General features: G+C 40.9%; 1 protein-coding gene across 4 annotated transcripts in view; it reads right to left on the minus strand.

The window, feature by feature from the left end:
• Positions 1–27,989, minus strand: part of SLIT3 (slit guidance ligand 3) — a 518,888-nt gene that overhangs the window by 102,545 nt on the left and 388,354 nt on the right. For all 4 annotated transcript variants that reach the window (XM_061456398.1, XM_061456397.1, XM_061456396.1 and 1 more), the window contains 6 exons: positions 27,423–27,573; positions 26,138–26,212; positions 17,710–17,853; positions 14,448–14,591; positions 8,963–9,126; positions 6,170–6,302 (listed from right to left, as the gene is read on the minus strand). In XM_061456398.1, the coding sequence (XP_061312382.1) occupies positions 6,170–6,302; positions 8,963–9,126; positions 14,448–14,591; positions 17,710–17,853; positions 26,138–26,212; positions 27,423–27,573 (811 nt within the window). The remainder of the gene's footprint in view (positions 1–6,169; positions 6,303–8,962; positions 9,127–14,447; positions 14,592–17,709; positions 17,854–26,137; positions 26,213–27,422; positions 27,574–27,989) is intronic.

Raw genomic sequence — 27,989 nt, forward strand, 5'->3', positions numbered from 1 at the left:
GCTGCTGGGAATCCTGAAGTCTCAATAATTTGTAACCAGGGAGCAATTACCAGAGCCAACACTGAAAAAACCCAAACCAAGCCACCAAATACCAACCAGGGAAGGCTTCTGTGGGGTCTGGCCATGCCTCGCTCCATGCCTGCACTGCAGAGCCCAGTGCTCGCAGCGGCCCCAGGGCTCATCCAGCAACTGCCACACACATTAACATCACATATAAAATATTTAAAACTATGCATAAAAGTTGACAGCTGTTCTTTTTTCCAACTTGTCTATTTTTATACTGAAACCACTTGGATTGGAGGTGATATAACCACCAGCACAAGGTGCCAAAGCGTCATGTAACGATTGGAATCACTTGGAACCTTTTTTGCACTGAAATGTCTATTCAGCCATAAAGTCAAGCTCACAGCAGCAATATGTGCTAAGAGAAGAAACTGGAGAGAGAAATCAGTTCTCAGGCAGTAATTGAAAAGGCACAAAGCATCTCCTTTAATTTCTTTAAATATTTCATGTAGAATGTTACCTTACAAAAAAAGATGGTACTTGACAATTTTATGCAGCTCTAAAGTTAAGTTATAGTCTGAACTTTTTGATGCAGATACCCAAGATCCTAAATTTTTGAGGCAAGCTTCATTTCCTAAAACTGGTGGTCTGGAAGAGAATTGGGCTGTGAAAGATGGAACATCCACAAAGCATGAATTTTAAGAGCTTCAATTACAGTTTCTTGAGAAGAAACAAAATTCTAGTACAGATCTAGGTACAAATCTGGATCTTGAATGTGCTTTACTTTTGGCAGCTCTGGATTTTGCTGTATTTGTACATCAGATCCCAACCTACAGGTTTGATGCACAGAAACATGGCTGTGTTTGGGAGAAAAGTGAAGCCCTGAAGTTAAACTCACCTTCAGTCTCTATTGGTGCTAAAGTCACCTTTCTGATATGTACTTAAACTTCGTCAGTTACTGAACACATTATTTGATATTACTGATACAATTTACTTTTCTAAACTCTCAGATTTGAAATGCAGATTTAAGTCCTCTATTTCCACTGTACCTAAAATATCCTTGCACAGAAATATCCATTCTCTCAATGAGAGGATTTTCCTCTGAAAATTGAATGAAAATTGAAAAATGAAAAGGAAAATTGAATTTCCTCTGAAAAGTGAATTAAGCAGGCTGTAAAACCTTTTTATGACACAGGACTATTTAAGCCCAAGCTTTGATCTAAATTGTTTTTCTCCTTTATTATCAAAGGAAAAGTCACTGAATTCTGTGTTAAGGGTCAGTGTATAAAAGAATTTGTATCCTCAAGCAGATGATTTTCATCAGATATCTCACTTCAGAGTTATCCTTTTGATCAAGAGCAGTATAGAAAAATGCAACTAAATGGCTACAATATTCTACACGTACCATAACTAACTGCTTAGAGCACATTTATTGCAGCAATTTGCATGGCCCAAATATGAGCCACTGGTTTTAGTCACAAGTCAAGAGAAAGCACAAATGCCTTGTTGAAAGATGGAAAGGAGGGTTGAGATTGGTGGTAAGTACCTCCAAGTAGATGTGGCAGCAAATTATGGGAAGCAGTATCCTCTGGCAAGTGCAGATACAGCTGAACAAAGCTGCTGTGCTAAGACTGAGGCAGCAACGGGCAGCAAACTGGAGGTGGGAACCAAAGAGCTAAAAGACAGTTGAGGGGATCTCTGCTAGGAGCCACTTGTGAAAACTGTTGTGCCATGTACTGAATAAGCTTGGAGGCTAGATGAACCTACCAAAAACACACGTGGGAAAGAGGTTTGTGAGGAGAGAGAGAGAAATGGCAAACGTAATGCAAATATTAATACGTATTAACATAAATGGAAAGAAAAATGATCACTAACAGTGATGTATGGATGCAGGTTTTTCCTAACAATCCCATCAGTGCTATCATATAGCTCAGTGTCAAAACAACATTTGGAGTGTAGAGATGACATGATTAGTACATATTTATTCTAAAATACACCAGGCTCATTAAGTTACAGCTTATGCACACGCCGTCCGCATTAACTGCCTCCAGTGTTTTTCCCCAGTGCAAAATATGATTTGCTGTAGGTCCATAAAAGCAGCTGGATGCTGTCAGATAAGACTTTATTAGAAATAGACTCTACTTTTGTGAAAATAAAAAAAATATAAAAAAGAAAACCCTAGTGTTAGCATACTGAGGTAATATGGAAAGGGAATAAGAGCATGGGAAAGTTAGTTCAAACAGATTGGGGTGGCGGGGAGGGGATAAAGAAAAGGAAGGCCTGAAACACTAAGCAGCAGCGAGGCTAAGCTCCAAACCTGCTCATTCCATCAACATTTTACTTCTGAACATCTGGACTAGAAAACCGAGTATGTTCAAAAACCCCAAGGCTTCTTTTCACAGCAAGCACAGTGGGAAAGCAAGCAGGCAGTACGTAAATATACAGCAAAGGAATTTGTAAGGACAACGTAAGACTTGCCTATTCCCAAGAAGCTGAAAGAAGGCTTGCCCATGATGACGGGGTTTTGTGAAGGAATAGCTGGAAAACAGAAACTTCTTGCATCATCATCCCTCTAAAAAGCCAGGAGACCTAGTGATCTTTTCCACTCTATTCTAGATGGAAGGTTTCCCTGCCAAGGTAATCCCTCCTCCCAAGGGTGGTACAAACCAAACACAGGGACGTCTCCTGTCATTCCAAGCTCTAAATGTGAAGGAGATAATGGTTTTCACATGTTTTGTCTATATACACATCCAAAACAGAAACTCGGGAAGAAAGCTGGGAGGAGTGAGCCTGCGTCTCCAGTCCACCATGTAATAAAACATTGCCGTGGATCTTTTTCGCTGAGCTTAGGAACATGGAAATTTGACCCAGCAAAGGGTAATGTATTCCCTGTGCGCCTGTGCAAGAGACACGTTCATTTTTGCATGTTGCTATTTAATACCTGTTACAATGAAAAAAAATCTGTTTAAGGCTATTTTAAGACCTTTAGGAGAATTTAAAAGAACTTCTGAGAAGGCTCCATTCAGACATAACAGACTGGTTTATCTCGATACATGGCCGCTCTTTTTCTTTAACCATGTTGTGCAAAAACACACTGCAGTTTAATCAGAAGCACTGCAGCTAACGTGCCTTGTGGATAAATATATCAATCATGGAAGTTTATTTTTAAGTTTATTCAAACTTAAACAGGGGAAGTTCAGGTTAGATATAAGGAAGAAGTCCTTTACTGTGAGGGTGCTGAGGTGTTGGCACAGGGTGCCCAAGGAAGCTGTGAATGGCAGTTTTGAAGGCTGGGTTGGACAAAGCCTTGGGTGACACTTGGTCTAACATGAGGCATGTTAGACCATGGCAGGAGGATTGGAACTGGATGATCTTAAGGTCCTTTCCAACCCAAACCATTCTGTGATTCTATGATTCTATAAATGTCAGACTGGCACATTTGTAAAGATTCCACTAAAATGCTCCCCTGCATTACAGAATCATAGAATCAGCTAGGTTGGAAAAAACTTCCAAGTTCAAGTCCCTGTTGAGGCCTCTGCAGGGAGGGAGCTGTGGGCTACCAGGACAAGAGGCTCTTTTACACCCTTGTCCTCCCCTTGGCATCATTTCTGTTCCTCATGATCCTGGTTTTCTGTGAGTGCCTGGTGGGAGCAGGGAGACCCCAGCACACTGCCAGAAGTCTGACAGGAGAGTGTGGAAGGGGAGACAGGGAGCATAGGCTGCAGTAACACAGGGCAAGGGTTTTTAATCTATCTGAGCACCTGACCGCTGTATAGCTGAGAAAGGAGAATAAATCCCTGCCCTGGAGGCTGCTGTGGCTCTCTCAAGCCATGCAAAAGCCATAGTATCTTCTGCAGCAGGTAACTTATGCATTTCCTGGTTTCAGGTGCTAAACAGATCATAGAATCACAGAATAGTTAGGGTTGGAAAGGACCTTAAGATCATCCAGTTCCAACTCCCTGCCATGGGCAGGGACACCTCACACTAAACCATGTCACCCAAGGCTCTGTCCAACCTGGCCTTGAGCACTGCCAGGGATGGAGCATTCACAACTTCCTGGGCAGCCCATTCCAGTGCCTCACCACCCTCGCAGTAAAGAACTTCTTCCTTATATCCAATCTAAACTTCCCATTGCTGCCACAGAAACAAAACAGCTTTAAGATTATAACCTTAGGACACAGTTCAAGGGACCCAGGACTGCCCTAGGGAAATGGGGGTATTTTAGTGTGAGGAGTGTAAACAGACTGAACAAGATCAGTGTCTTTTATCCTGTGTCCAGATATCTGTTGGGTTCTTTCTGCCAAGTTATAGCTGTCCTCAAAGAAAAGCAAGAGGTGGGGTTCCACAGAAGATGCTGTTTACAACAACAGCAATGACAAATCTCAAACACAGAACAATAAAAACACTTAAGTTCATGCTAGCAACTTGGGACCTAGGTGATATAGTTCCTTCTAGATTATGGGCAGCACCTTATCTCAGTCTGGAAGCAGAAGGCAGGCAAGTAAGATTATTTTTTTTTCTTTAATATGTATAATTTATTTCATTTCTATCACAGTTTCGACAGAGACATGACATTTTTAGTGTCAGTACCTGCAGCTCATCTTTTGGTATAGATACAAATAAGGAGCTCAGTTTATGTTGGTTGAGAGGAGAGTGAGATCAGGATTGAATTTTGAGACAGCTGGGACAGATTCAAGGTTATATTTGCAGAACATGAAATATTCAGAGCCAGCCAGGCCATGGCTGACTGTGTTCTGCTGACACATTTCTGGATTGAAAGCAGAAAGCTGAACTAGAGGCTTGCAGCGCCAAGAGGCTCCTACTGAAGAAGACAGTCACGTAAACTCTGATGAACTCAAACTGCTCAGTTCCAGGCTATTGCCTCATTTGCCAAGAAATAGCTGAAGAAATATAGCAGTTTTCAAGAATGTGAGATTAATTTCACTCTTTTTGTGAAAGCTATGTCACCAGTGTATCAGATAGTATCAGTAAAACTCAATATGCAAAATTGAAATAGAAAATCTTCTCAGTGTGGCAGTGGAAATCAAAGTAACATCTGTGAGTTCTTATTGTTGGCAAGTCATATTTGAAAGCAATGAAACCTGAACAAGAACAGAGCAGAAACCACCTTGCAGGCTTTTTATCAAGGATGGCAGTATATAAGGGAATAGTGGGCCAGGACTTATCTTTTAATTCAAACCACTATTAACCATGACCTGGTCAACAGTGTCTCAAGGACATATGCTCCTCAGTCAGCAATAAAGTCTTGTATTTGACTACAACACCAGTAAAAACAGAGCAAACCCCATTCTCCCATCATTAAAATGATGTGTACTTTATTCACCAGCTGCCTTGTTAGAGAAGAGTAAAAATAATACTAGACACTAAAAAATGGCAGAATCAGATTATAATTCATTACAAAAGTCACTGAACATACCAACTAACTCAACCAAGTACTTTCACATAGAAATGTTGATGAGATTGTAACAAGTTTCAGTAACAACTCACCAGGGATAGATTTGAATAAGGACCTGAGGGGGAAAAGCTCAGTGTTTCTATTGCCAACTGTTAAGCCAAGCAGTTCCACCAGTGTGTTTTCTTTCCACGGAAAAAACCAAAATCGAGTATAAAGTCATAGCGAGGGGTAGATGAAAAGACTAGAAAGACGGTTCTCAACTAGGATGAATTTACTTTACAATTTAATGTAATTATCTGTTATTTTAGCCATTTCATGAGGTTTAGAGGAAAGAATTCATTGTTTGTTTCCACCACTGGCTTTCTTTTCCCCCTTTTTTAATCTCCTCAGAGGATAATTAGCTCACAGCTGGGTAAATCAGGAACATACTTTCATCATCCTTTCAAACTGCCTGTTGAGAGCTTAGGCTTCTCAGAAGCACTACAACATTGTTTGATACTAATATATGCATTTGTTCCCTACATGCAAAATTAATAGGTACAAGGATAGATAATCTCTGTTCCTGTTACACAGCAATGTAGTCAGTCAAGGGACAAGTATAAAAATAACAGTGAAAACACACGGAAAGCACCAAAGCACAAAACACCAGTCACTAAAGTCAAAGGCAAAAACCCTGAGGACCTACAAAGCCTCACTATGATGTAATTTCATTAACTTCTCATGAACGAAGCTATGTAAAAGGTAACTTACAGCTCAGTCACGTCTTTGGGAATTCCTTTGGGCAATATCCGCAGCCCTTTGTTGCTGCAGCGTACCACCGAGTCCACACAGGTACACTGGGAAGGGCAGGGAGGTGAAAGCAAGCAGCTGCTTTCTTCATTACCTGCAGCGGGAGAGAAACGGAGCATTAGGGAGGCAGCTTTACAACCCAAAGTCATGCACCTTGAAGAGAACTGCTTACAAGGACCAAGGAGGAACATCCCTGAATCCAGGGTAACCATCACAATAAAGCAGATCCAATGTTTTGGATCAAGGGGCCTTCATACAGGCTCTGCAGGCAACATGAAAAATGGCTCAAAACTCAAATAAATAGATTTTCCAATAAATGTTTTCTTCTAAGGAATATCTACTTCTCTCTAGTTTTGCAAATGACAGTAAAATTAGTTGTGTGAATCACAAAACCTCCCCCAGCCCAATGTACTGGTTGAAATGCAGAACTAGACCAGAACATTGCCCTTAAATTAATCTAGACAGAAGATATATGCTATCTACTCTGCTTTAGGAAGATTTTTTTTAAATTCAGCTTTTTAGCTGTTTATTTTTCTCTTTTTAAAGTCAGCCTGGCACTTCATTTATCATCTGAATTGTAAAACCTCATTGTTTTTGACAAGGATAACCAGGCAAAGAACAAACTGAGCAGCATACTTCCAACTGCTGGTGATCCATCTGTGCACACATAAAAATATCTACTTTCTCCAAAAGTGGTTTCAAAGGTCCATAAACAGCAGATTAAATCTTGTAACAGAAGAACAATGGGCTTTCTGCAGAAGAAACCAACTCTTTGAAGTTAAGAACATTAAAGCATTCATTTTCCCTAAAAGCAACAGGCTTAGCAAAGCATAAGGCAAATGCATGCTACAGTGTCATGATGTATATGAAAGGAAACACTTAGTGGCACATTCTCTAGATGACAGTGAGAGGAACCACACAACTGTTGGTGAGTACAGGCAGCCTGAGCCGACCCGCATGGAAACAGTGCTGCAACCCGCAAGCACACAACCAGCTTGCTTTAACTTTGTTCTAACTGCTCCAAGGACTAACTGAGACGGATCTGTTTCCTTCTTTGCTCTGCTGGAAGTGCCCATGAGCACTAAGATGATAGAATAAGACTGGAAGTCCTGATGCAAGATAACAAAATTACCCACCAATGTATGGGTAGGGAATTGGTCGTATTCAGAGGGACGGAGGAGCACAACCAGCCTACAGAAGAACAGGGAAGAATTTTTTTCTCTTTTTCTCTCCAGCAGAGCTTAATGACTGGAAACTGAATTCAAAGCCTTTCATAAACCTGCAGGAAGAGCACGTTTCTTCAGCATATTCAATTTTCCCCTAAGCTCTGTGTGTTACACCCTGCCACCATCTACCTTCCGTTCACCGCATCTGTCTGAGTGGCTTTCTGTGATACAGAAAGCTCTCAAGTGTGCAATGTCATTCTGTGGGCTAGGATTGATTTATTTATTTCTCCCAAACTAAGAGAAAATAATTCTTTACTGACTAAACTGAAGTCCTTTGAGCTCTGAGCCCAAGCTCCGGGGCCTGCTGCCAGACTGTACAACTGGGACAGGAATTCATTTCCACTCTAAGTAGGAAACTTCTATCACCTTCATGGTCTCTGTAGAGCTATGACTAACTGCAGCTCTACCATATCTGGTCTTAAGAGGCACTCACAGCCTACAAGTCAAGTTAGTCATGCAGTTATCAGTCAGTTTTTCTCCTTACTATTCTCTTTAAAATCTGCTTGATCAGAAGACAAAGAACTACCTGCAGAATGAAAGAAATGTCAGTTGTTTGCTTTTTTTTCGTAAAACCTATATGGATTCAGCAAGGCATCACTGAGTACTTTCAAATACAATTGTGGTTTAACTCCATCCAGTAACTCAGAACCACGCAGCCGCTTGCTCACTCCCCACTTTCTTCACCCCCGAGCTCCTGGAGGGACGGGGAGGAGAATCCAAAGAATGTAAACCCCATAGGCTGAGATAAGAACAGCTCGGTAACTAAGGTATAACACAAAACCACTACTGCTACCACCAGTAATAGTAATGATAAGGGAAATAACGGGGAGAGAATACCAGCGCTCACGACCTGCTGACAGATACCCAGCCCGACCTGAGCAGTGATCTGGGCCTTCTTGGTGACTGCCCCCAGTTTATACACAGGGCATGACGTGCTGTGGTATAGAATAGCCCTTTGGCTAGTTTGGGTCAGGTGTCCTGTCTCTGCTTCCTCCCGGCTTCCCGTGTCCCTCTTCACTGGCAGAGCATGAGATGGAAAAGTGCTTGATAGGAGTAAACATTACTTAGCAACAACTAAAAACGTCGGTGTTATCAGCGCTCTTCCCAGTCTAAAGTTGAAAACACAGCACTGCACCAGCTACTGAGAAGGAGAAAAATGACTGCTACAGCTGAATCCAGTACTGTATTCATACCTATTATTGGTGAAACTGAACAGCATCCAAAACTAAAAGACTTTCCAAGCAAGCACTGTTTCCACAGGCTTCACATTGTTAACTAACTGTATGAAAAAGGAAGTGGGAGGAAGGGCCAGGATCACATCAGTATTACCTAAAGGAGAGCATTTGTCTAGAATAATTTATTCTTCTATTTAGGTGTAGATAGTAGAAATTCAGAAACAGGAAATCAGAAGAAAAATGAACTCCTGATAGGAAACAATGATCTCTTCAGCTCTAGATGGCTCTCTTCCTCATCAGTGCTCACAGAGGTGCCAACATTATCATAATTGCCAAGAATTGGCTTTTCTTACCATCACAGGTGAAGTCCTGGACATCTACATCTTGGATTGGAATATCCTTTAAGAAAAAGGGTTTCAAGCAGCGTGGATTTCCACTGACAATTCTCTTCTTCCTCAACCATTTTCCCAGCCAGGCCAAATGGCAGTTACAATTAAAGGAGTTAGCCAGCAAATTACTGAAAAGGAAGAAAACATAATTGCATCAAACATGAACATACAGAAATACAGAAATAACTACAGAAAGATGATGGTTCCAAATCCAAGCTCTTTCCTGCCATCTGTTTCTCTGAGATCCTCCTCTTTTCTACAGATCAGGGAAGTTCTATGCAGGCTTCAGACTAGGACTGCGGTTGTAATTAAAATATATGCATATACATGTTTATAAATCAAAGTACACAGTGCTACAACTATTATTTAGAGATACTGACACCATTATCAGGGCTGTATTTACAGTGGATTTCAACCCAAGCTACCACTCACATCCAAGTCTAAACTCACCTCACACACTGCACCCACAAATCCATGATTTTCAACAGGATTACTTGGGGTAATGCCATGAAAAGCTTAGCACTGAGCTACACGTACCGCTCCCCATGTGGCTTAGCACACCAGTCCTTGCCCCAGTGTGCTCATGCTTCCCACTCACCTGTATTACAGCCCACACAAACCATTGTCAGCGGGAGCCACTGGCAAGCTGAATTTGGGTTTCCTATTGAAATAGTAAGGACAGCACTCTGCATGCACTAATGTATATCTAAAAAGCAGCATTGTCATCTTAGACCACTTCTTACGAAGCTTTCTAAGGTTAGTGTAGTAAAAAGAATCTGCTCTACTGGCCCATTCACTACAATCTACTCTAGTTGCAGCCTTGCTGCAACTGTGCTGTGCTGCGCAGTACCCAAAGCAACCACCTGACCTCGTCTGTGAGAGGGATGGATTCTTAACTCACCTTGGGTTAGCGGCATTTAAAAAAAGGAAAGCCCTATCCAGCCTGTTTTAAGCCATGAAAAAGTAGATGTGCAGCAAGTTTCTCAGTAGAGCTCCTGTATCATTGATAGTACAGAAAATATATTATTCATTCTATTTCTTAATAGGCTGTGATCCCTTCAATGAGTGTGAGAGTTGTTTTAAGCATCCATCTTTCCAAGCTAACTAGAAGTAGTGCTGAGTGTCTTGGAAAAACACTTTCCTGGAGTCCTGTGCTGAAATGCCTATCCATAACCTGTGCGTAAGGAGTTTTGTGACTAAACTGCAGATTAAGGAAAGAGGCTGATATTCCTTCCAAAAAACCCAGAAGGCTGACTATCTAATATATACAGACAGGGAGAATCAATGGCCTCAGTCTAAGGTTGCCTCACCGAAAAAAAATGAACTGTCAGAGCCCCATGTATGGTAAACAAAGTACCTAAACTAACAGCAATGGAATTCTCACATCATATCTGAATATGTCCAAGAGTTGTTATTTTGGTAATACAGACAAAAGATGATAACGGAATTTCTCTAAAGCACATCATATCTTAAAGACAAAAGAAAAAAATAATTAAGGCCTTAAAGAAACAGGCACTTTAAATGCAGGTGGAGTAGCCAAAGACCTTTAAGTCTTCACTTGCAACATGCTTTTACAAACCTAAACATGTAGGTTTTCAGCCAACCAATTCCTTCAGAAAACAATAGTGCTGAAGACAAAAACATATGGCACAGCTGAGGTGTGGCAGCAAGAAAACAAACCCAAAGCAGGTCTTAAATTATATAGGTTCTAGGCCAGCAGCACATACCCACAATACGACTTACAGCTGCTTTTGCATTGTAAAGGACCGTACTTCAATCACTACACTAGCCTGGAGCTCCGGGTGTGTAATTACATGTGGATCAAGCACAGGCTGTTGTACGTTGTGTGTAGGGGGAGAACTGGGGGCAGGAAAAAACTCAGCATAATTGTTCCATAATGAAAATACTCAACCTCCTTCATGCTGACTAGGGTTTGAAAGTAAGGCTAACTTGCAGTATAAAGGTGAGAAATGAACAGGTTCCGTCAGAGCTTTCAGGCAGAATGTGCAGAAAAGTCCTGAAAGGATTACTCTAATTCTAGTTACTTTCCTTCTGAATTGTTTTTCATTTTCTTTAATCCATAATGGGAACACATGCAGGATGCCTTGTATATTTTCCATACTGACACACTTTGGCATGAGCAGAGTGTTTAAACCAAATGTTTAAACCTCCAACGCTAAGTGAACCAATGCTTCAAAGGCCACTTGTTCCACTGATGGAAGTGAGTGAGATCATATTCACACAACATCTTCCGTGACACAAATCCGTTAGAATGAACTAATCCACAACTGGAAACAAGCAGCAGGTGTTTGTGGAAAACCAGCAGCTCTGAAGTAAAGAACATTTTGCACATCTAGAAAGCAACTTCCTGGGACACAGCAAGAACTCTCAAAAGCATTCAAATGGCAAATCAGAAAATGCTCCCATCTGAACAGTAATGAACCCTTCTACAGAGGAGAGACTGTCAGCAACAACCCACAAACCCTCACTTTCTTCTTGGCAAAAAGGTTAACACATGAACTAAAATTTATTAAATCCTTGGATCAGAATTTGGATTATGTTTTTCTTAGGAACTAAGAAATCAGGTTTTACAAATAAAATTAATAAACAGAGAAACAAACCTCCTGTTTTGAAATCCAAGAAACTGGGTAAAAAAGGACAAATTTCTCTTGTCATGCATTACACACATCCTCCTGGTGTAGCTTTACACACTTTAGCAACACCTAGATTTTGTTCTTTGTCCAGCTGCAGAGTGATTTGTTGCTTTAATGTACTATGAAGTTTAAATATGTCCCTGTGTATTTCCCATGGCAAGACTGTGATGCAACTTTTAGAAAAAAATGTAAGATCAAGGCTCTCTATAAGGGATCAGGGGGTTGGAACTAGATGATCTTAAGGTCCTTTCCAACCCTAACTATTCTATGATTCTATGTGGGACAAGAGATTCCCTACTCGAAAAGCAGCTGAAAGGCCAATTCCTTGTGAAGGCTTAATTTCCAAATCTGGCTATTCAAGTGGAGTTCTCAGGTCATACAGAGTAATGTTGGGCAGACAAATTGTTATAAAACTTCATCAGTAGTAATCAGAGTTTCTACGTGTAAGGCACTGATTTATCCATTCAAACAGAAGCAAAGCTATCAAGCTTTTAGCAAAGATGTTGTACTAACATTAAATTCACAAGTGTTTACTCAAGGACATAGACATATTTCTAAAATCATGGAGGAATACAAGTCCTGAGGAATGAAATATGCATATCCAACTGCAAGTGTCTCTTAAAAACTGCAAAGAAACCATTAGAATACTAATGATTTAAATAGATTCTAGTGACCTGTTAGACAAACATACTGAAACCCATCTGCATACTGTTGAAATTAGGTTGAAAACGTATCCTGGAATTCAGGTTACATTTATTCTAGAATAGTTTCATGTCATTCTGATGAACCAGTTCTTATTCTGGCTCCACGCAGCTATCAGAATAATAATTCATGGAAAACCAGTTCTGCTCACAAATAGGCCCACTTGAGTGTGTAAAGACTGAAAGACATGACTGAACTCTCTGTATGCAGAAGTGCAGGCAGACTTCAAATTAGAACGCTATAGCAGCTAGTTTGACCAGTAACAAATAAAAACCTCCTATTTTTTTTACCAATAACTTACAAAATACATGTTCTTCCTCTATTAATAACCATTCATCAGGGCATTATTTCCAGAGCTGTTTGTGTATAGATAATATGAATGAGGCTGACTCACAAAGAGCAACAACAAAAGGAGCAACAGTTTCTAGTGCTGTAAATATGCCAAGATAAAAATGGAAATGTTAAACTTTGTATGAATTTCTGGCTCACATTAATAGATGCAAAAATAAGTCATTACAATACCCGATTAACTCCCAAAGTGTGGGTTGAACAGGAAAAGCAGTCATACTATCTATCTTCAGTGGTGGTGTCATCTAATACATCCACCTACAGTGGAGAACTGCTAGGAAATGAACACATCTGAATTTTGAATTTATATGTGAAATAGCGCTATGGCCTTAAACCAATGCCTATAGAAGTGAAAAGCATCCCTTGTCCTACCTGAAGATCAAGAACAGGGTGAAAATGTGTCAATGAACAAGCTTTTCATCAAGACATGGCTAGGAACCTGCCATGAGCAGCATGATTAGAGATCATTGCCAAAGCAAGGCATTCTAATTAACAGCAGCTTTAATTGCTGTTGTTAGAAATAGTAATAATCTTTACCCACAGTTGAAAACAGAAGAAAGTGGGCTATCTTCTAACAAAATATGACAAACATGCTTTATGCAAACAAAGTAGGGACTTTATAGACTGACTCAGAGTCACAGCTATTAAAGATGCAAGTACAGGAGTCGCAGGCAGGCACTGCTTGCAGCACAGGGAGAACAAGCTTTCAGCAAGTAGCACTCGCTTTGAACACTGACTTGAAAACAGTCAATAAAATGAATCTGGTTGTGTCTCTCTCTTTGACCACTAATTTCAAGGAGGCTTTTGGGACTACAGAAAGTAAATGGAAGAGAAGTTCCTCATGCTGCATGAAGCTTAACGCCAAAATCAGAGCTGATCTGCTGGTGAAAAGTTCTAACAACAGAATGAATATATGAGCAACAAAATAACTGATATTTAACACTACTTTTTTTCCTCCAAAACATGATGGAGAATGCTTTCAAAACCTGAAATACAGTAGCACCAACAGTATATTTTGACTGGACAATTAGGATGTAGTTTCAGGGCAGACAACTTCCATTAACAGCAACATCGGGGGCCCCATTCACAGCTGGAAACAAAGGGCAGACTTTCGTTCCATATTTATCAGTCTGCACTTTATTAAAATGGACACACTACCATAAGCATGTGAACATATTTAAGAAGCAAGGGGAGTACTTCAAAGAAGGATAGAGGTTTATCAGAACAGCTTAGAATGGGATTTTTGAGTTCACATTCAACAGGACTTGAGTATTTGTCCTCTTAAGCTCTTCTAAAAATCTAAGCATTAGCTGGTAGGTTTCTTCTGATATTTAACTAATTTAATTGAAATCCAAGAAAGCTGTTCTTACAAAATTAGACTCTACTGAAACTAAAGCAGCTTCAGGGAGCTAAAGTGTATGACAAACTATGCACTTCTGAAGCGGCAGAGCATCTTTTACATGAACTTCTGCTGTGCATTGAATAGATTACGACTGCACAAGAGTCGCCCTGCCCCAGCCTGGCAGCCTCCAAGTGTTTTCAGCCACTCCAGCTGAAGCAATTCCTATGTTTTTCAACTGTTTTCTTAAATACCACCTTGAATCCTCCAAACATGCAATTGCAGTAGGATGGGGTTTTCTTTTGCTAAATGGGGTTTTCTGTACATGAACAATAAGTAGCTTGATTTTGCAAAAGCACAGAATAACAGCATCATGACAAGTTCATACCATAAAAAGATAACTTACATTGTAGACAAAGAGACTAATGTGCTGAAGGCTCCAGGGGTGATAGTACTGATGTGATTGTCATACAGAGAAAGAAGCCTCACTGAGCTCAGTCCAGCAAAGGTGTCATTGTTTATACAGCTGATAGAGTTGCTCCTCAGCATCCTGCAAGGATTAAAACAGGGAATTAGGAACTATGGGGGGTGATGGGATGGTGAGGATGGTGGTGTATGATTTCAGGATAGGAGATCCTTTATCTAGGGCATCAATGCATGCTTTGGCAAGCACTGTGCTCTACTTTCATTGATTGCTGAAGTACAACACAGCTATAGGAGGGCTACATTCATGTAAACACTGCCTCATGAATTTAAAATGCCTTTCTTCCACACAACATTAGAAGCTGATGATCCACACCTCGAAGTAGGACACAATTAACATTACAACTAGTGAGAACCTTGAAATAAAAGCTAAAGTCTTCATTTAGTAAATATCTGAGAGTAAGCAAAGAGGTGTTTCAGAGATCAGCTGAGAAAGAATGCCAGAAATGTGTGACAATAACAATACTGGCTGTATCCTGTCTACTCCTGTCGTGGATGTAGAATCTGTGGAATCCACACTGCATAAGTATGGAAGGAAACAGCATCCTCAGCAGAAATCAAGGAATAGCTTAAGAAAGAACCCCAGACCTAACACAAGCTTTGAAATGTCATTATACTCATTAATTGACAAGACAGAAAGCAGTAACCATCCTATAAAATGGTCTTTGCTCAGTGTTTGTACCAGATGAATCAGTGCTGTGTTTTGGATGATACATCTCTCTGAGTTGTTATGGTAACAATGAATTCAACGATAAAGCCCAATTAATCCGAAAGGCTGTAGTATCTTGTTTCACTCCATAACAAAAAAGGCTCACGTATATTTGTTACACTGCATGCCAATCAACATCTGGGGCTGTAAGCATCATTACCCTGGTGTGATATTCCTATTTAGGTGAAAAATTACCCAGTAATTAAAGCATACTACCAAAAATCCACAAAATATATGCAGCTCATGCTGCTGTTGCGGTGAATTGATCCTCGTTAATTCCTTGGTATCAAATTCATGCAGCGAACAACGAAAATTCTGGCTCCTTTAGGAGTCTGGATTTAAATCTCAGATTGGTATCCACCAGATGGGTACTCAGATGCTACATCAATAGATACTTGAAAAATACCACAGAGAGATTAGACATGGCTGGGAAGAAATTCACAGTGTAATCACAAACACTCAGTGTTTAAGTCCTGAGCATAACATTGCTTTTGATTTACTGTTCTCTAGGTACATTTAACATCACAGGCTCCATGGTCTCAACAGTTCTGGTCTTGCAACTGTGGTGAAACTGTGCCAGAAAAGCATCGCAGGGCTCAGACCCACACACCTTAACATGTGGAGTACTAAGCTGCCTGAAAGCCAGGTCAAGATCACAAGCTCTAAAATGAAGGGGGCAGTAAACAGGACGAGTAAGACCTTAGCAACAGTAGGAAACATCTGAATTCTGTATGTAAAGTATCAGACTGTAGTACTGCAAGATGGGGTAACTGAATTTGGATGCCAGTCTTGCACAGTGCTTTATTACATGTCAGAAAACAGTCTTTTAAAAACTGGACCATGACCCTGTCCACTGAGGCCTCTTTATAAAAGATCACAATCTTAATGTTCAGAGAAAGTCAATTAATGGATAGAAATATATGTTCCTCAAGCCAAAACCTTTGGTTTCGAATCACAGTTCACGGTGCACTGTGTGCCCTTCCTGCAGGAAAACTTATACTTACAGATCCTCATATCATGCTGTGTATATTTAGACTGCTTTATGGGCTGGGGGGAAATGTAGGTCAGGTCAGCAGGATAGCTTGACTGTTAAGCATCTTTTTATTAAAAAAGGCTGAATTTTATTTAGGAGCACTGCCACAGGCTGCTTTACACTATAAAAATTAATTTAGTGTCTATGGGCGCTATTTTCAAATCCCTCACTAAAGTGCATACATTAAATTAAAGAACAGATGGCTGCAACTACAGAAAAAAATATTAAAGGAACAGCAAAAGGAAAGTTCCCTATTCATCATTACAGGCCAAAGTCCTTGAAGGAAAGTTTTCTTTCTACACTTGAGTAGGGACTGAAGTAATCATGCCACTATATTCTGTAACATATTTGTTGCAAATGAATAAATCACAGATTTTAAATTGCATTTGATTCCTAGAGTCTGTTTGCTGACAGCATCCACCTAGTCAAGTGCTTTCTTCCCACAGCAGGGAAGACTATGCAAGAGATGTATTTTTTATGTACACAGCATAGATACTGTCTGGCATGAATCTCTGCTGTCACCAGAAGCCTAGTCCCTGACTGCTTCTCAGGATGGTGGATGGGGTGGATTAAACATTATCTTGAAATCTTGTTTATGATTCCTCTTCCAATATAACTTTTAACATGAAGATAAATTAGTGTTAGCAGCTATGAGTTTACATGTGTTAGTTCTCAGAAATAAATCAGAGCACAAAAGTAATACCAAACTGATTCCTTATTCATCTGGGCTCTGTCTCCTTCACATTCTCCCCAACAACAAGCATATGAATAGTATACCCACACCATTTTTATGGTACTTAGCGTGGGCAAGAAAGAGCATGCTGTGGCTAGTCCAAAGCCATACCTGTGCTTGTGGGATATACACCTGGTGCAGAGCGAGTGGCCAGCTACCTTCTGTCAGCAGGACCTGTAACAGTTTGGTCATGCCTGCTCTGAAGTTGTTTAGCTCTACCTGTTTTGGTAGCAGTAATAACTTGAGTCTTTCCTTTACCTACTGATTTCTTAAGAGTTTGTAGGATATTAAAAATCTTTTAGGATCCTAGCATACTCTGGGGTTTGGTTTAAGCAGACCAACAGTTTCAATTTGGGTGAAGGCTGAGCAGAAGGACGGATTAAGAAACAGCAAATGTGTTCCTACATGCCTTGTTTCCATAGGAAATAACAAAATAATAGAAGTTTTAAATGATTAAAGGTGCCTCATTTGATCATGAATTTCACTATCATGTTACTCCTGAAATTTTTGAAAATCTGTTTTTTTACACAAATAGCAGATAATTCTCAAAGCTACCCAGGGCTAGAAATATATTGAAGACTTCGTGACAGTGATGCAAAACCCTGCCTTGGAGCTTGCTGTCTAGAGACATATATTTTAGCAGGCACTGCTGAACTTGAGCACTCCCACTCAACTTAGAGGGATAGAGAAAGCCAGGTCTTTGCACTTACAATGTCTTTAGCCCTGAGAGGCCTCGAAACATGCGTCCGTGCACTGACTCCAGTTGATTCTCTGTCAGAATCAGCTCCTGCACTCCTGAAGCTCCATCAAATGTGCCTTCTCGGATCTCCTTGATCTTGTTGTTGCTTAGATTTCTGGAAGGACACAGCCAGTCACAATAAGAAAGTTGTTACTGTTCTATTCCAAACATATGTCATCACAAGGGAAGGAGGAAGATAGGAAGAATATGTGCCTTTTTGTAGTTATCTAGAGACATTCTTTCAGCAAGAGGAACGTAGAGAAGTTCAAAAGCGTACCTACTGTACTTACACATAGTTTGCCTTCACTCTTCAAGACCACAGTAATATCAGATATATCAAAAGTCTTTAAGTTAATAGTATTACCAGCTTTTACACCTCATGTCATTCTTGCTTATAAATGTCTCATGGATACAAAAAGTGGGGGTTTCTAACATCTGATTTATGTCCATGAATTTATGGACCACGCTTGGGACTGGGGGCTCACCCTGCAAGAATCATGTAATGTTACTACCACGGAAATAGGTGTCACACACTGGAATAAGGCCCACTTTTATTTCGCGTGCTAAGACCCTTACTCTTTTTAAACTCGGCACAGGAGTAACATACAAACCTGTGTAACTGCATGTACCTGATGTAAATTCCAATAGTTTCACTCATGAACTTGCAGGCACCTCTCAAAATGAAATGAGCAGCACTTAATCCTCAATTCACAGTTTCTGCAATATGCAGCATTATTTTCTAAATATTTACTCTGCCTATAGAGTCTCAAGATGTTTGCTTACAGATCAGCCTGGGAAAAGTTCAATCTACAAAGTCAAATGAACTCTGATGAAATGCAAAATCACTCTTTTGAATATTTCATCTTTGTGCAAAACCCAGTGAATCGACAACTTCTGAATGACAAAACGCCATCAGAGATGCATTAAAATAAATGGCTTTTAATTATTTAAAACTTTTCTATAGAAGTCCTTAAGCACATTAAAACCTTGGGCTTCAGTCCTTCAAGCATCTCCTATGATGCCCTGTATAGATTACGATGAATGAACCTATTTGTTTAGGTTTACAACAGGAAACACTATTTATTCTTCCTTTTGCTGCCTATAACAAAAAAAGAAAAGTAAAAGACAGGCTTTTGCTCCCAAGAAGATGCCAAATTCCAACATTACTAATCATACTGAATAGCACATTATTCCATAAATGATCCCAGTAGACATGCAGCATGAGTAGTAGTTTCAGACTCCAAGTCCAGGTGATATAAACAAGTGACAAGGTATCAGATTAACACCTGGGCCACTCTGCTCAGAAGAACAGGGCAATCTTGTTGGGATAAAAGTCGACAGAAGACATGGGAACAGCACAGCTTGGCCTCAGATAGAGATATGTGGGTCTTGCTCTTCGCAGAAGTCATCACTTAATAAAAGAAAGCCAAGTCTTGGAGCTGTGTTTCATGTGGGAAACTTGAGAACGCTGGTTCATTGCAGAACAACTGTCAGACAGTGGGCCCTACAGCATGTGGCCCATCACCTCTTGTGCATTCTGTGATCAGAAAGGAGTATGCCAGCTATCAGCCAAAAATAACATTAAAAAATACAGAAATACTTACATGCAGATTTTGCTTTCCAGAAGTTTAGTACTTTGTGCTAACACTCACTTGAAGAGTTTATGTTCAATGTCAAAGCTAGTCAAGGAAGGATATTCTGACATATGCATTTAATTTTGGGCCTCAGCTATTTCTTTAGTGGAAATGCTTATAGCTCAGCATCTCTTTTGAATACTGGCATAAAGAAATGCTCCCAGTGATCCTTTTCCTGGTAAAGATCATGTCATGATGCATATTTGCACAAAAATACATGAACAAATAAATAAATGCTTGTGGGGGGGGGGAGGGTGTTACTACAATGCACAAAGACTTTGACTTTCAGTTCACAGACTGCAAACTGACATACTTGTAGTTACCAAGTCTTATTAATATTTTTAATATCTAAAAGATATTTAGGCACTTGGTGCAATTTTAATGGATGATCCAAAGCAAAAGAAAGAGCAAATACTGGAGAAAAAAGGCTGGCCATAATTTGTAAAGAAATTGGCACTTTCATACAATCCAAACCATCTGAGTTTTAATTGCTGCCAAAGAACTCCTGTAGATAGGCAAGTTCACTCAGCTGAGTTAATAATGCCGGATCATTTCAACAACACAGAACTATCCAAAAATATTCTAGTGGTGTTAGAAGAAGCCAGTTTTATAAACCTTTCCCATGCAAAAGATTTGAAAATCCAAGATCAAATGCTATGGTGAAACTTGAAAGTTGCAAGGCAGAGAAGAGACAAGCTTTACAATAATAAATAGGCAAAGGAGGCCAGGTTGGACAGGGCTTGGAGCAACCTGCTCTAGTGGAAGGTGTCCCTGCCTGGGGCAGGGGGTGAAACTGGATGAGCTTTAAGGTTCCTTCCAACCCAAATCAGTCTGGGATTCTATGACTGTCAAAGCAGATGTTCTGCCAACCTGGATTTCTTTATTTGTCTTCCTGAATTAAAGCTTCCCATAAGGGACTGCAAAGACAAAGAAAAGGTAGAGGACAGCTCTCATTTACTACAAAAAATTCTGAATGCGTCCTCCTGGAATCCTGCCCTACTTGAATAACAAACATGAGGAATTACACACTCTTCAGTCTACAGCTGCCAGCAAAAATGACCAGCTGATACAATCCTTGAAAGATGAAGGCACTGAAGCTTCGGCCTGCTTTGCAGCTCAGGAGAGCTCTCCATCATCCTTCCCAGCACTAAAGAACTTTTAATAGATGATCATGGCACTTGATAAGGAATTTACCTAATTGTTTTTAATCAGAAAAACACTTCTGCAACTTTACAGCAAAGTCCCATCAGAGAAAAGCCCATCCTCTTACAATGCTCAGCTTTTGTAAGGAATTCATGACATACTGGAAGACAATGAAAAAGAAAATGGATCTTGAGGAATTCCCATGATACCTGTGCCCTCTGGCAGGGCCCAAATGGGAACCTATAGCAACCTGGTCACACAAGAAACGTTATTGTTTCCATAAGAACTCTCTGATTTACCCTGGTTATAATGTTTAATCCTATTTCCAGCCTTTTCTTTTGGGTAAGAGGTCAAAAGAAGTTTTCAGAAAGCCTGGGCTTACTTTATGTGGGGCTATGAATAGGAAATGAACAGATCCAAGGAGGTATCAAGCTGACTTTGCTCACACAGCTCACTTTCCAGTCAGATTTTACTTACTTGATGGCCATGGTTTATAATAGCATTATTTCTGTGGACCTTGTAACTTCCAGAAAATGAACTCTGTTCTGTAGAACAAGTGACAGATGAGTGCAACCTCCATTGCCATGGCAAAATTCATGCTTAGGGGAAGGAACAGTAGGTAACAGCTGTTTCCAAGGACACAAACTACTTTTACCTCCCCAAGAAACTTGAGATGCTGTTTTTGGAACTGACTGCTAGACTGCAAACTTTATCATGATTCAATTTTATTTTGCATGTGAAATGTGTTAAATCCTGGGCTGACACTCCATGAAATTCAATGTGGGAGAAATATTGACAGACAAATTAAGCCTCCAAAAGCAATGATACACTAGAGGTGGGTTTGGCAATACCAGCTATTGCCAAGACAGCCTGACACTTCCTAATGTAAGACCACGCTTTATGTTCACTTTGCAACTTTGGCAAGAGGTAACAGTATGAACTGTTAAACGTCCCTTTCAGGTTTGAAGGTATCACCTTGTTTGAATGCGAGCTCACTGCCATTTTTAACTCTACAGAAACAGCTGCTGGGACCTCAGTGGGAATGGCCAGTCCCACTGATCTCCTATAGGCAATGGGGAGTGGGCACGCTCTGGAGCTGCAGCCTGTCCCGATGGGTCAGCATTCCATTTCAGCAAGCAAGTGTATCTCTGTGCTCCCACTGAGTTACGTACCCAGGGGGGTTTGGAGCCTAAACCTGTTTGCCATGGCCAGAAGACGCCTCCAGGGTCTCACTGCCAATGGAAGCCCTGAAGCACTGGATTATTTCTTCAGTGATTAACAACTTGAGGTAGTCCCAGGGAGTCATGGGGTCTCCAGGCTTGCTTCAGGATCAATTTGGTCGCTGCTGTGAGGAAAGAACTGCTCCTTCCACAAAGGTAAACCCCTGACCTCTGCGAATGGTGGCGTTGCCCCTCACCCCTGCCTGACGTGGGATCTTGCTTGTGTGGAGTAGGATCTCCCTTGGGCAATACCGTCGTCTGTAAAAGGCAGATGCTTCCAGCTCCCAGGCTGGCAGGCAGCAGATTCTGGAGCCTTTCTATCTCACAAGGACAGCATATTCCCAAAACCTCAAGTCACAGATGTGCTCTCAATCTCATGGAGCTCAGAAATTCAGCCTTGTATTCAGAATCATAGTCATAGAATAGTTAGGGTTGGAAAGGACCATCTAGTTCCCAGCCCCCTGCCATGTGCAGGGACACCTCACACTAAACCATGTCACCCAAGGCTCTGTCCAATCTGGCCTTGAAGACTGACAGGGATGGAGCATTCACAGCCTCCCTGGGCAACCCATTCTAGTGCCTCACCACCCCCATATGGAAGAGCTTCTGCCTTATCTCTAACCTGAACTTCCCCTGTTTAAGTTTTAACCCATTACCCCTTGTCCTATCACTACAGTCCCTAATGAAGAGCTCCTCTCCAGCATCCCTATAGGCCCCCTTCAGATACTGGAAGGCTGCTATGAGGTCTCCACGCAGCCTTCTCTTCTCCAGGCTGAACAGCCCCAACTTCCTCAGCCTATCTTCATACAGGAGGTGCTCCAGTCCCCTGATCATCCTCGTGGCCTCCTCTGGACTTGTTCCAACAGTTCCATGTCCTTTTTATGTTGAGGACACCAGAACTGCACACAATGCTCCAGGTGAGGTTTCACAAGAGCAGAGGGGCAGGATCACCTCCTTCGACCTGCTGGTCACGCTCCTTTGGATGCAGCCCAGGATACGGTTGGTTTCTGGGCTGCAAGCACACACTGAAGCCGGCTCATGTTCATTTTCTCATTGACCAACACCCCCAAGTACTTCTGTGCAGGGCTGCTCTGAATCTCTTCTCTGCCCAACCTGTAGCTGTGCCTGGGATTGCTCCCACCCAGGTGTAGGACCTTGCACTTGGCATGGTTGAACTTCTCCTGCACTTCAAGCAGATTCAAACTGCTCCTTTCAAACTGCCCTGCAAAATGCTGGCAACACAGCTCTTGGAGCCTGGAAATCACTGCAATGCGACTTAAGCTGTAGAGACAAGTCATCCCTTTGCGCCTGTGAGATCAGGTGAGGCAGGATGGTAAGAACACAGTGAAAACAACATCGTTCAAGGCAGTCTGGAAAACCCACCGGAGAACTCAGTAAATTACCTCTGGACTGGGTTAGACCTGTCTACAGGAATGCACATTGCCTTTTTATTCTACTGTAAAAAGCATCAAATATAAGGATGGGTTAAAATGTGAGTTATAAACCAGCATGATGTAAATGGGATTTTGCAGTTAATTATTGAAGTTGAGGCGTTGGGTTTTGTTTTTTAAAAGGCATATGCAGATGTATTAACCTTTTAAAAATCAGCCAAGGAATCTCAGCAATTTAAATCCTAAATAGCATGTGGCATAACTTTGCATTCTGGGTCTGTGACCTTTACATTTCTATATCAAGAATTCCATTTTGATTTACATTAAAATGTATTAAAACCTGCGCTGACACATCATACAATAAGGTTCACCTTAGGAGGAATACTTACAGACAAATTACAACCCAAAAGCTAATTATACATTAGAGGTAGCGCTGGCAGTACCACCTCTTGCAAAGGTGGTCTGAGACTTCCTTTTTCTTTGTATATACTTACTTTATAACATCTGCAATATTCAAGAGAATGAGCTGCCAGTTGAGGTCCTCCTTGTCTTTAGAGGTAGACACTTTCTACCTTTCTTTTTCTTTCTTTTTTTCTTTTTTAAACGGAGGAAGGAAGTTCACCTATTCCAGAAAATGAAACTGACCAACGTACCATGGTTCCCATATCTCAAACCTCTTTTTGTGGAAAGACCAAAGCACTCACATTCTGATTTCAAACTTGTTACTTGGTAACTACCATGTAGGTGTTTAATTCAAAGGATACATCTTCATTGTGAAAATGTGTTAGGGTTTGGCTGAACTCTTAGTCTTTAACAAAGAGCTTTAAGATTCCTGCCACATCCAGGAAGACTATAAGACACACTTCTTTGGAAAATTTGTATTTCAGTAGCTAATTTTCCAGAGATTTTTTTTTTCAATTCAGATTCTTCTTCAGATGACATCTTCTGATGTCTCCCAGGACAGAGATACTGTAGTGACAGGACAAGGGGTGATGTGTTTAAACTTAAACAGGGGAAGTTTAGGTTAGATATAAGGAAGGAGCTCTTCCCTGTGAGGGTGCTGAGGCGCTGGCACAGGGTGCCCAGAGAAGCTGTGGCTGCCCCATCCCTGGCAGTGTTCAAGGCCAGGTTGGACACAGGGGCTTGGAGCAAGCTGCTCTAGTGGAAGGTGTCCGTGATGGTGGTAGTGGTTAAACTGGATGATCTTAAGGTCCTTTCCAACATAAGCCATTCTATGATTCTATATTCTATGATAATGAGGGTTTCAGCACTATTCTTCCTCCTTAACTTAACAGCAGCTCGATGAAGAGCGCATGCATTGCATTCCTGCCACATACAGGGATTTGCTGCATTAGGACCATCATCAGCGGCAATCCCACCCACTGATCTTTCCCTACATTTCCCTTCTTGCATATGTTTATGGTTTAAATGTTGCTCCACTTACACAAAAAATAAACCCTTTGCAGAAAATCCCTTTATTCAAATTGAGATACTTCTTTCCAGTCAGCTAGAAAAAGAGAAATTAGCTTAACTACAAAGACTGACTAAAGAGCCTCTGCTTGGAGGCTGCCGCTTAAAATCTGTATGACAGAGACCTTTTCTGAGTTGTAGGGCACAAGCCCTTTCTGCCATCCATCTGAACTGCACCTGTATACCTCGGTTCTCATGTCCTACCAAGAAATCTCTACAGAGCAGAAAAATCTTTTGTTTCCCAGGAAACAAAACCTCTTAAAAAACCTCTTGTAACTCTTTCATGTTGCATTTATGTACAACACTGCAGCCCAGTTAAGGCACCTGAGTGACTGATGGGAACAGAAGGACAGAGCTGGAATTTGCCCACATTAAGTTTAAATCCTTCCAGCTCTTACACCTCCCCGATTTTCCAGACTTAAATCCTGAAGGTTTCATGAGGACAGATGCTTTCCAATTCGTGTATACTTCTATATACCACACATTTTTCATGCCCACCGACTATCTACTTATACAGACAAAACAGCACTTCAACAATGTCAACAGCCTTTTCTAAGTGCACCGTAGCTACAACTTACAGATCATTCATAAGCTATGAAGCTGGAGTATATGATTAATTCCCCAAGCCTGGCAGCCTGCACTTGCACAAACACAGCCCCCACTCCCAAACCTGCAGCGCTGCATATGAAGCTCCTGCAGAAATAAAACTGACATAAGAATCCCACTACAGTGGTCTCCAAAGCCCCATAGATCTTACATGGATTCCAGTGGCAGGGGAGCTCCAGATGGTAGCAACCACGTGAAATGAATGCAGCAGAAAAAGCCTGGGTGGTTGGTTTCCCTAAATTACCTTGACTTGAGCAATAAAATCTTACTAAAGCAAACAGTTAGATGAGAAATTAGCAATGGGGCCATAGGGTTAAAACTTTAAATAACTTCAAAAAGAACCATTTGGAAGACTATCAGGAGGCATCTAACATATTATCCTCTTTCCAAAACACAGCTCTTATTAAATATAGACATTGCCAAGACTCAGGCTGTTAACAGAATCATATTTGAATGACTGATCTCTAAATTAGCTAAATGAGTCTCTTTTCTAAAATAATAATGATCAAAAGAAGCTGCCATCATCTGCAGCTTGTAATATTACTTTCCTTTGACTATGTGAAGCAATCACACTAGTTGGAGTCACACAATACAGTCAGAAGACAAAACCAAAATGCTAAATTCTGTAGCCATCTCTAACAATAAGCACAAATCTGAATATATTCTGGGACAGAATTCCCTCCAGTCTCCATGAGTCAAAGACTTTAACAAATATAGTCTAAAGAATAATGAAGTGTCAGCCTAGGGATCTTCCTGTGTCACTGTGGTTTACTTGGGTCTGTCCCCTAACAGGTAACTCACTCAGTTTCCTTAAATTCATATTTAAGAAGAGATTTCTGCTACTGCAGTACTAAATTCTAAAAACCATCATCCCTCCCCCCTTCCTTACAATCCAAGGCAACGTGTGTTCTAACAAGCAAGTGACTCAAACTTACATTTTTCGGAGGTTGGGCAATTTCTTGAAGAGCCCGATGGCTTCCAAAACAGAAATATCATTGTCATTCAGACGCCTGATAGGAACAAACAAAGAGACATTTAGTACTTCACAGATGCCTACAGATATATCTCTGTGACATACAGGGCTGCCACACAGAGAACTATGACCTTTGTTAAGCAAGATCCTATCTGCCATCTCTCTCAGACTGCCAGAGTGAAAAGAGTCTGGCTTTGAAGGAAAGGGAACATAGAAGAGTTTCCATAGTAAAAGCTTTAGATGCCTTTAAGAGTGTAATGCCAAAGGACAGTATCAGAATGCCTCCTCCTTCCAATGCACAGGATAAGGGATTATTAACCTTAACCATTACACAGCCTTGTTTGCGTGACTAAATCTCCCTCATGCGTTCTGCTACAAAAGACATGCAATTGGAGATGTGGCCTGTCTAAAGGGAAGGGATCTGATTTCAGGTTCTTTCCCATCAAAGTCTGCTGGTCTTCAAAACCAGTGCAAAGGCCACTGGCTTATACTTCGCATGCAAAATTCTTCTCTGATTACATGTAGCTCCATTTTTCTGGGTAGAGACTTCACTGTGTTTCTGGTAGTCTCTCACATTTTTCTCTTAACTTCAGATCAACAATTTCTATGAGGGTTTAAATAGAAGTATAGTAAGAATATTAACACAAAAAGAGAACTGTGTTTGAAGGGGATACTAATATAGCAAGGAGACAGATTCTTCAGCTACTAAGTAATAAAGTAATAAATATTCTTATATCTCTTTAGCATTATAACTCTGAAGTATCTCTAAAAGCAAATACATGTCACAAAATCACTTGTAGCTTAACAGCACATTGGTTTCAGTGAGAGCCATTTCACCCAAGCAGTAGGCACTGTTGAGATGGAGAGTTCCTGATCACAGATTTAACTCAAAAGGGTTAATCCATTTCTTAAGGAAAAATGACCAGATGCAAAGCCAAAGGGCACAAAGGCAGAATGGAAAGGAATCAGACAGCTTGGGCCACATAACAGGGCAGCACTTCAAGAAGACTCACACAGGCAGCTGATGCACAGGGCCACGGCTCTTTTCTCATCCCCACAGTTGGAAGGAATGCTAAGGAAATAAGAGAGTTGTGGCGCTCCTTTGAAATAAATTAACTTCCCCTCTTTCACACAGGGTTTAAAGTAGAAGGTGCCTTCTTGAAATGCTCTGAGTCCCTTTTATAGCCTTTAAAAAGCAGAAAACCCAACATGCCCTGCTGAGCACAGCATGGAGAGCAAGCACTTACAGATCAGTAGTATATTCAGGAAGGTGACTGGGTAATCGGGTGAGTTTTTGGTTAGAGCAGTCTACAATTGTTCCCTCGCAGCGACACTTCTCGGGACAGACAAGGTCCATGAAACACTTCCCAGTGAATTTACTTCTGTAATCCTCTGACCCTGCAAGGAAAGAAAAACACATTCCAGCAAATAGTTCTGACAACAGCAGCAAGCAAAGGTTTCATGGAATCCATTCTCAGCACCACCTCTTGTCAGCTCACAGCTCCTGCATGCTATTTTAATACTTGCCAAAGAGCTTTGTTCAGCAATCTTTCAAGTTACTCCAAGACTGGCCTCTGGTTTTTCACTCTTCCCTCGACACACTGATTCCTTGTCTGACAAACCTACCTACCTGTTAAGGTATGTTCCAGCAAAGTCACTTTTCCCCCATGTAGTCCAGCAACACGGAAAAGGGATGTTGTGAAAGCAGGAGCTACCTTGGCACACTCAAATGACAAAGGATTTTTACGGATGTCATTAAAAAGTCCCAAATTTTCAGAGCTCAGCTCTTGGAGTTATGTTTGAAAGCAGTCTTT

This window comes from Pezoporus flaviventris, unplaced genomic scaffold, assembly GCF_033815535.1.
Source record: "Pezoporus flaviventris isolate CSIRO_AGI_PZ_B2104156 unplaced genomic scaffold, CSIRO_AGI_Pfla_v1 ptg000023l, whole genome shotgun sequence".
In the NCBI taxonomy this organism is placed as follows: Eukaryota; Metazoa; Chordata; class Aves; order Psittaciformes; family Psittacidae; genus Pezoporus; species Pezoporus flaviventris.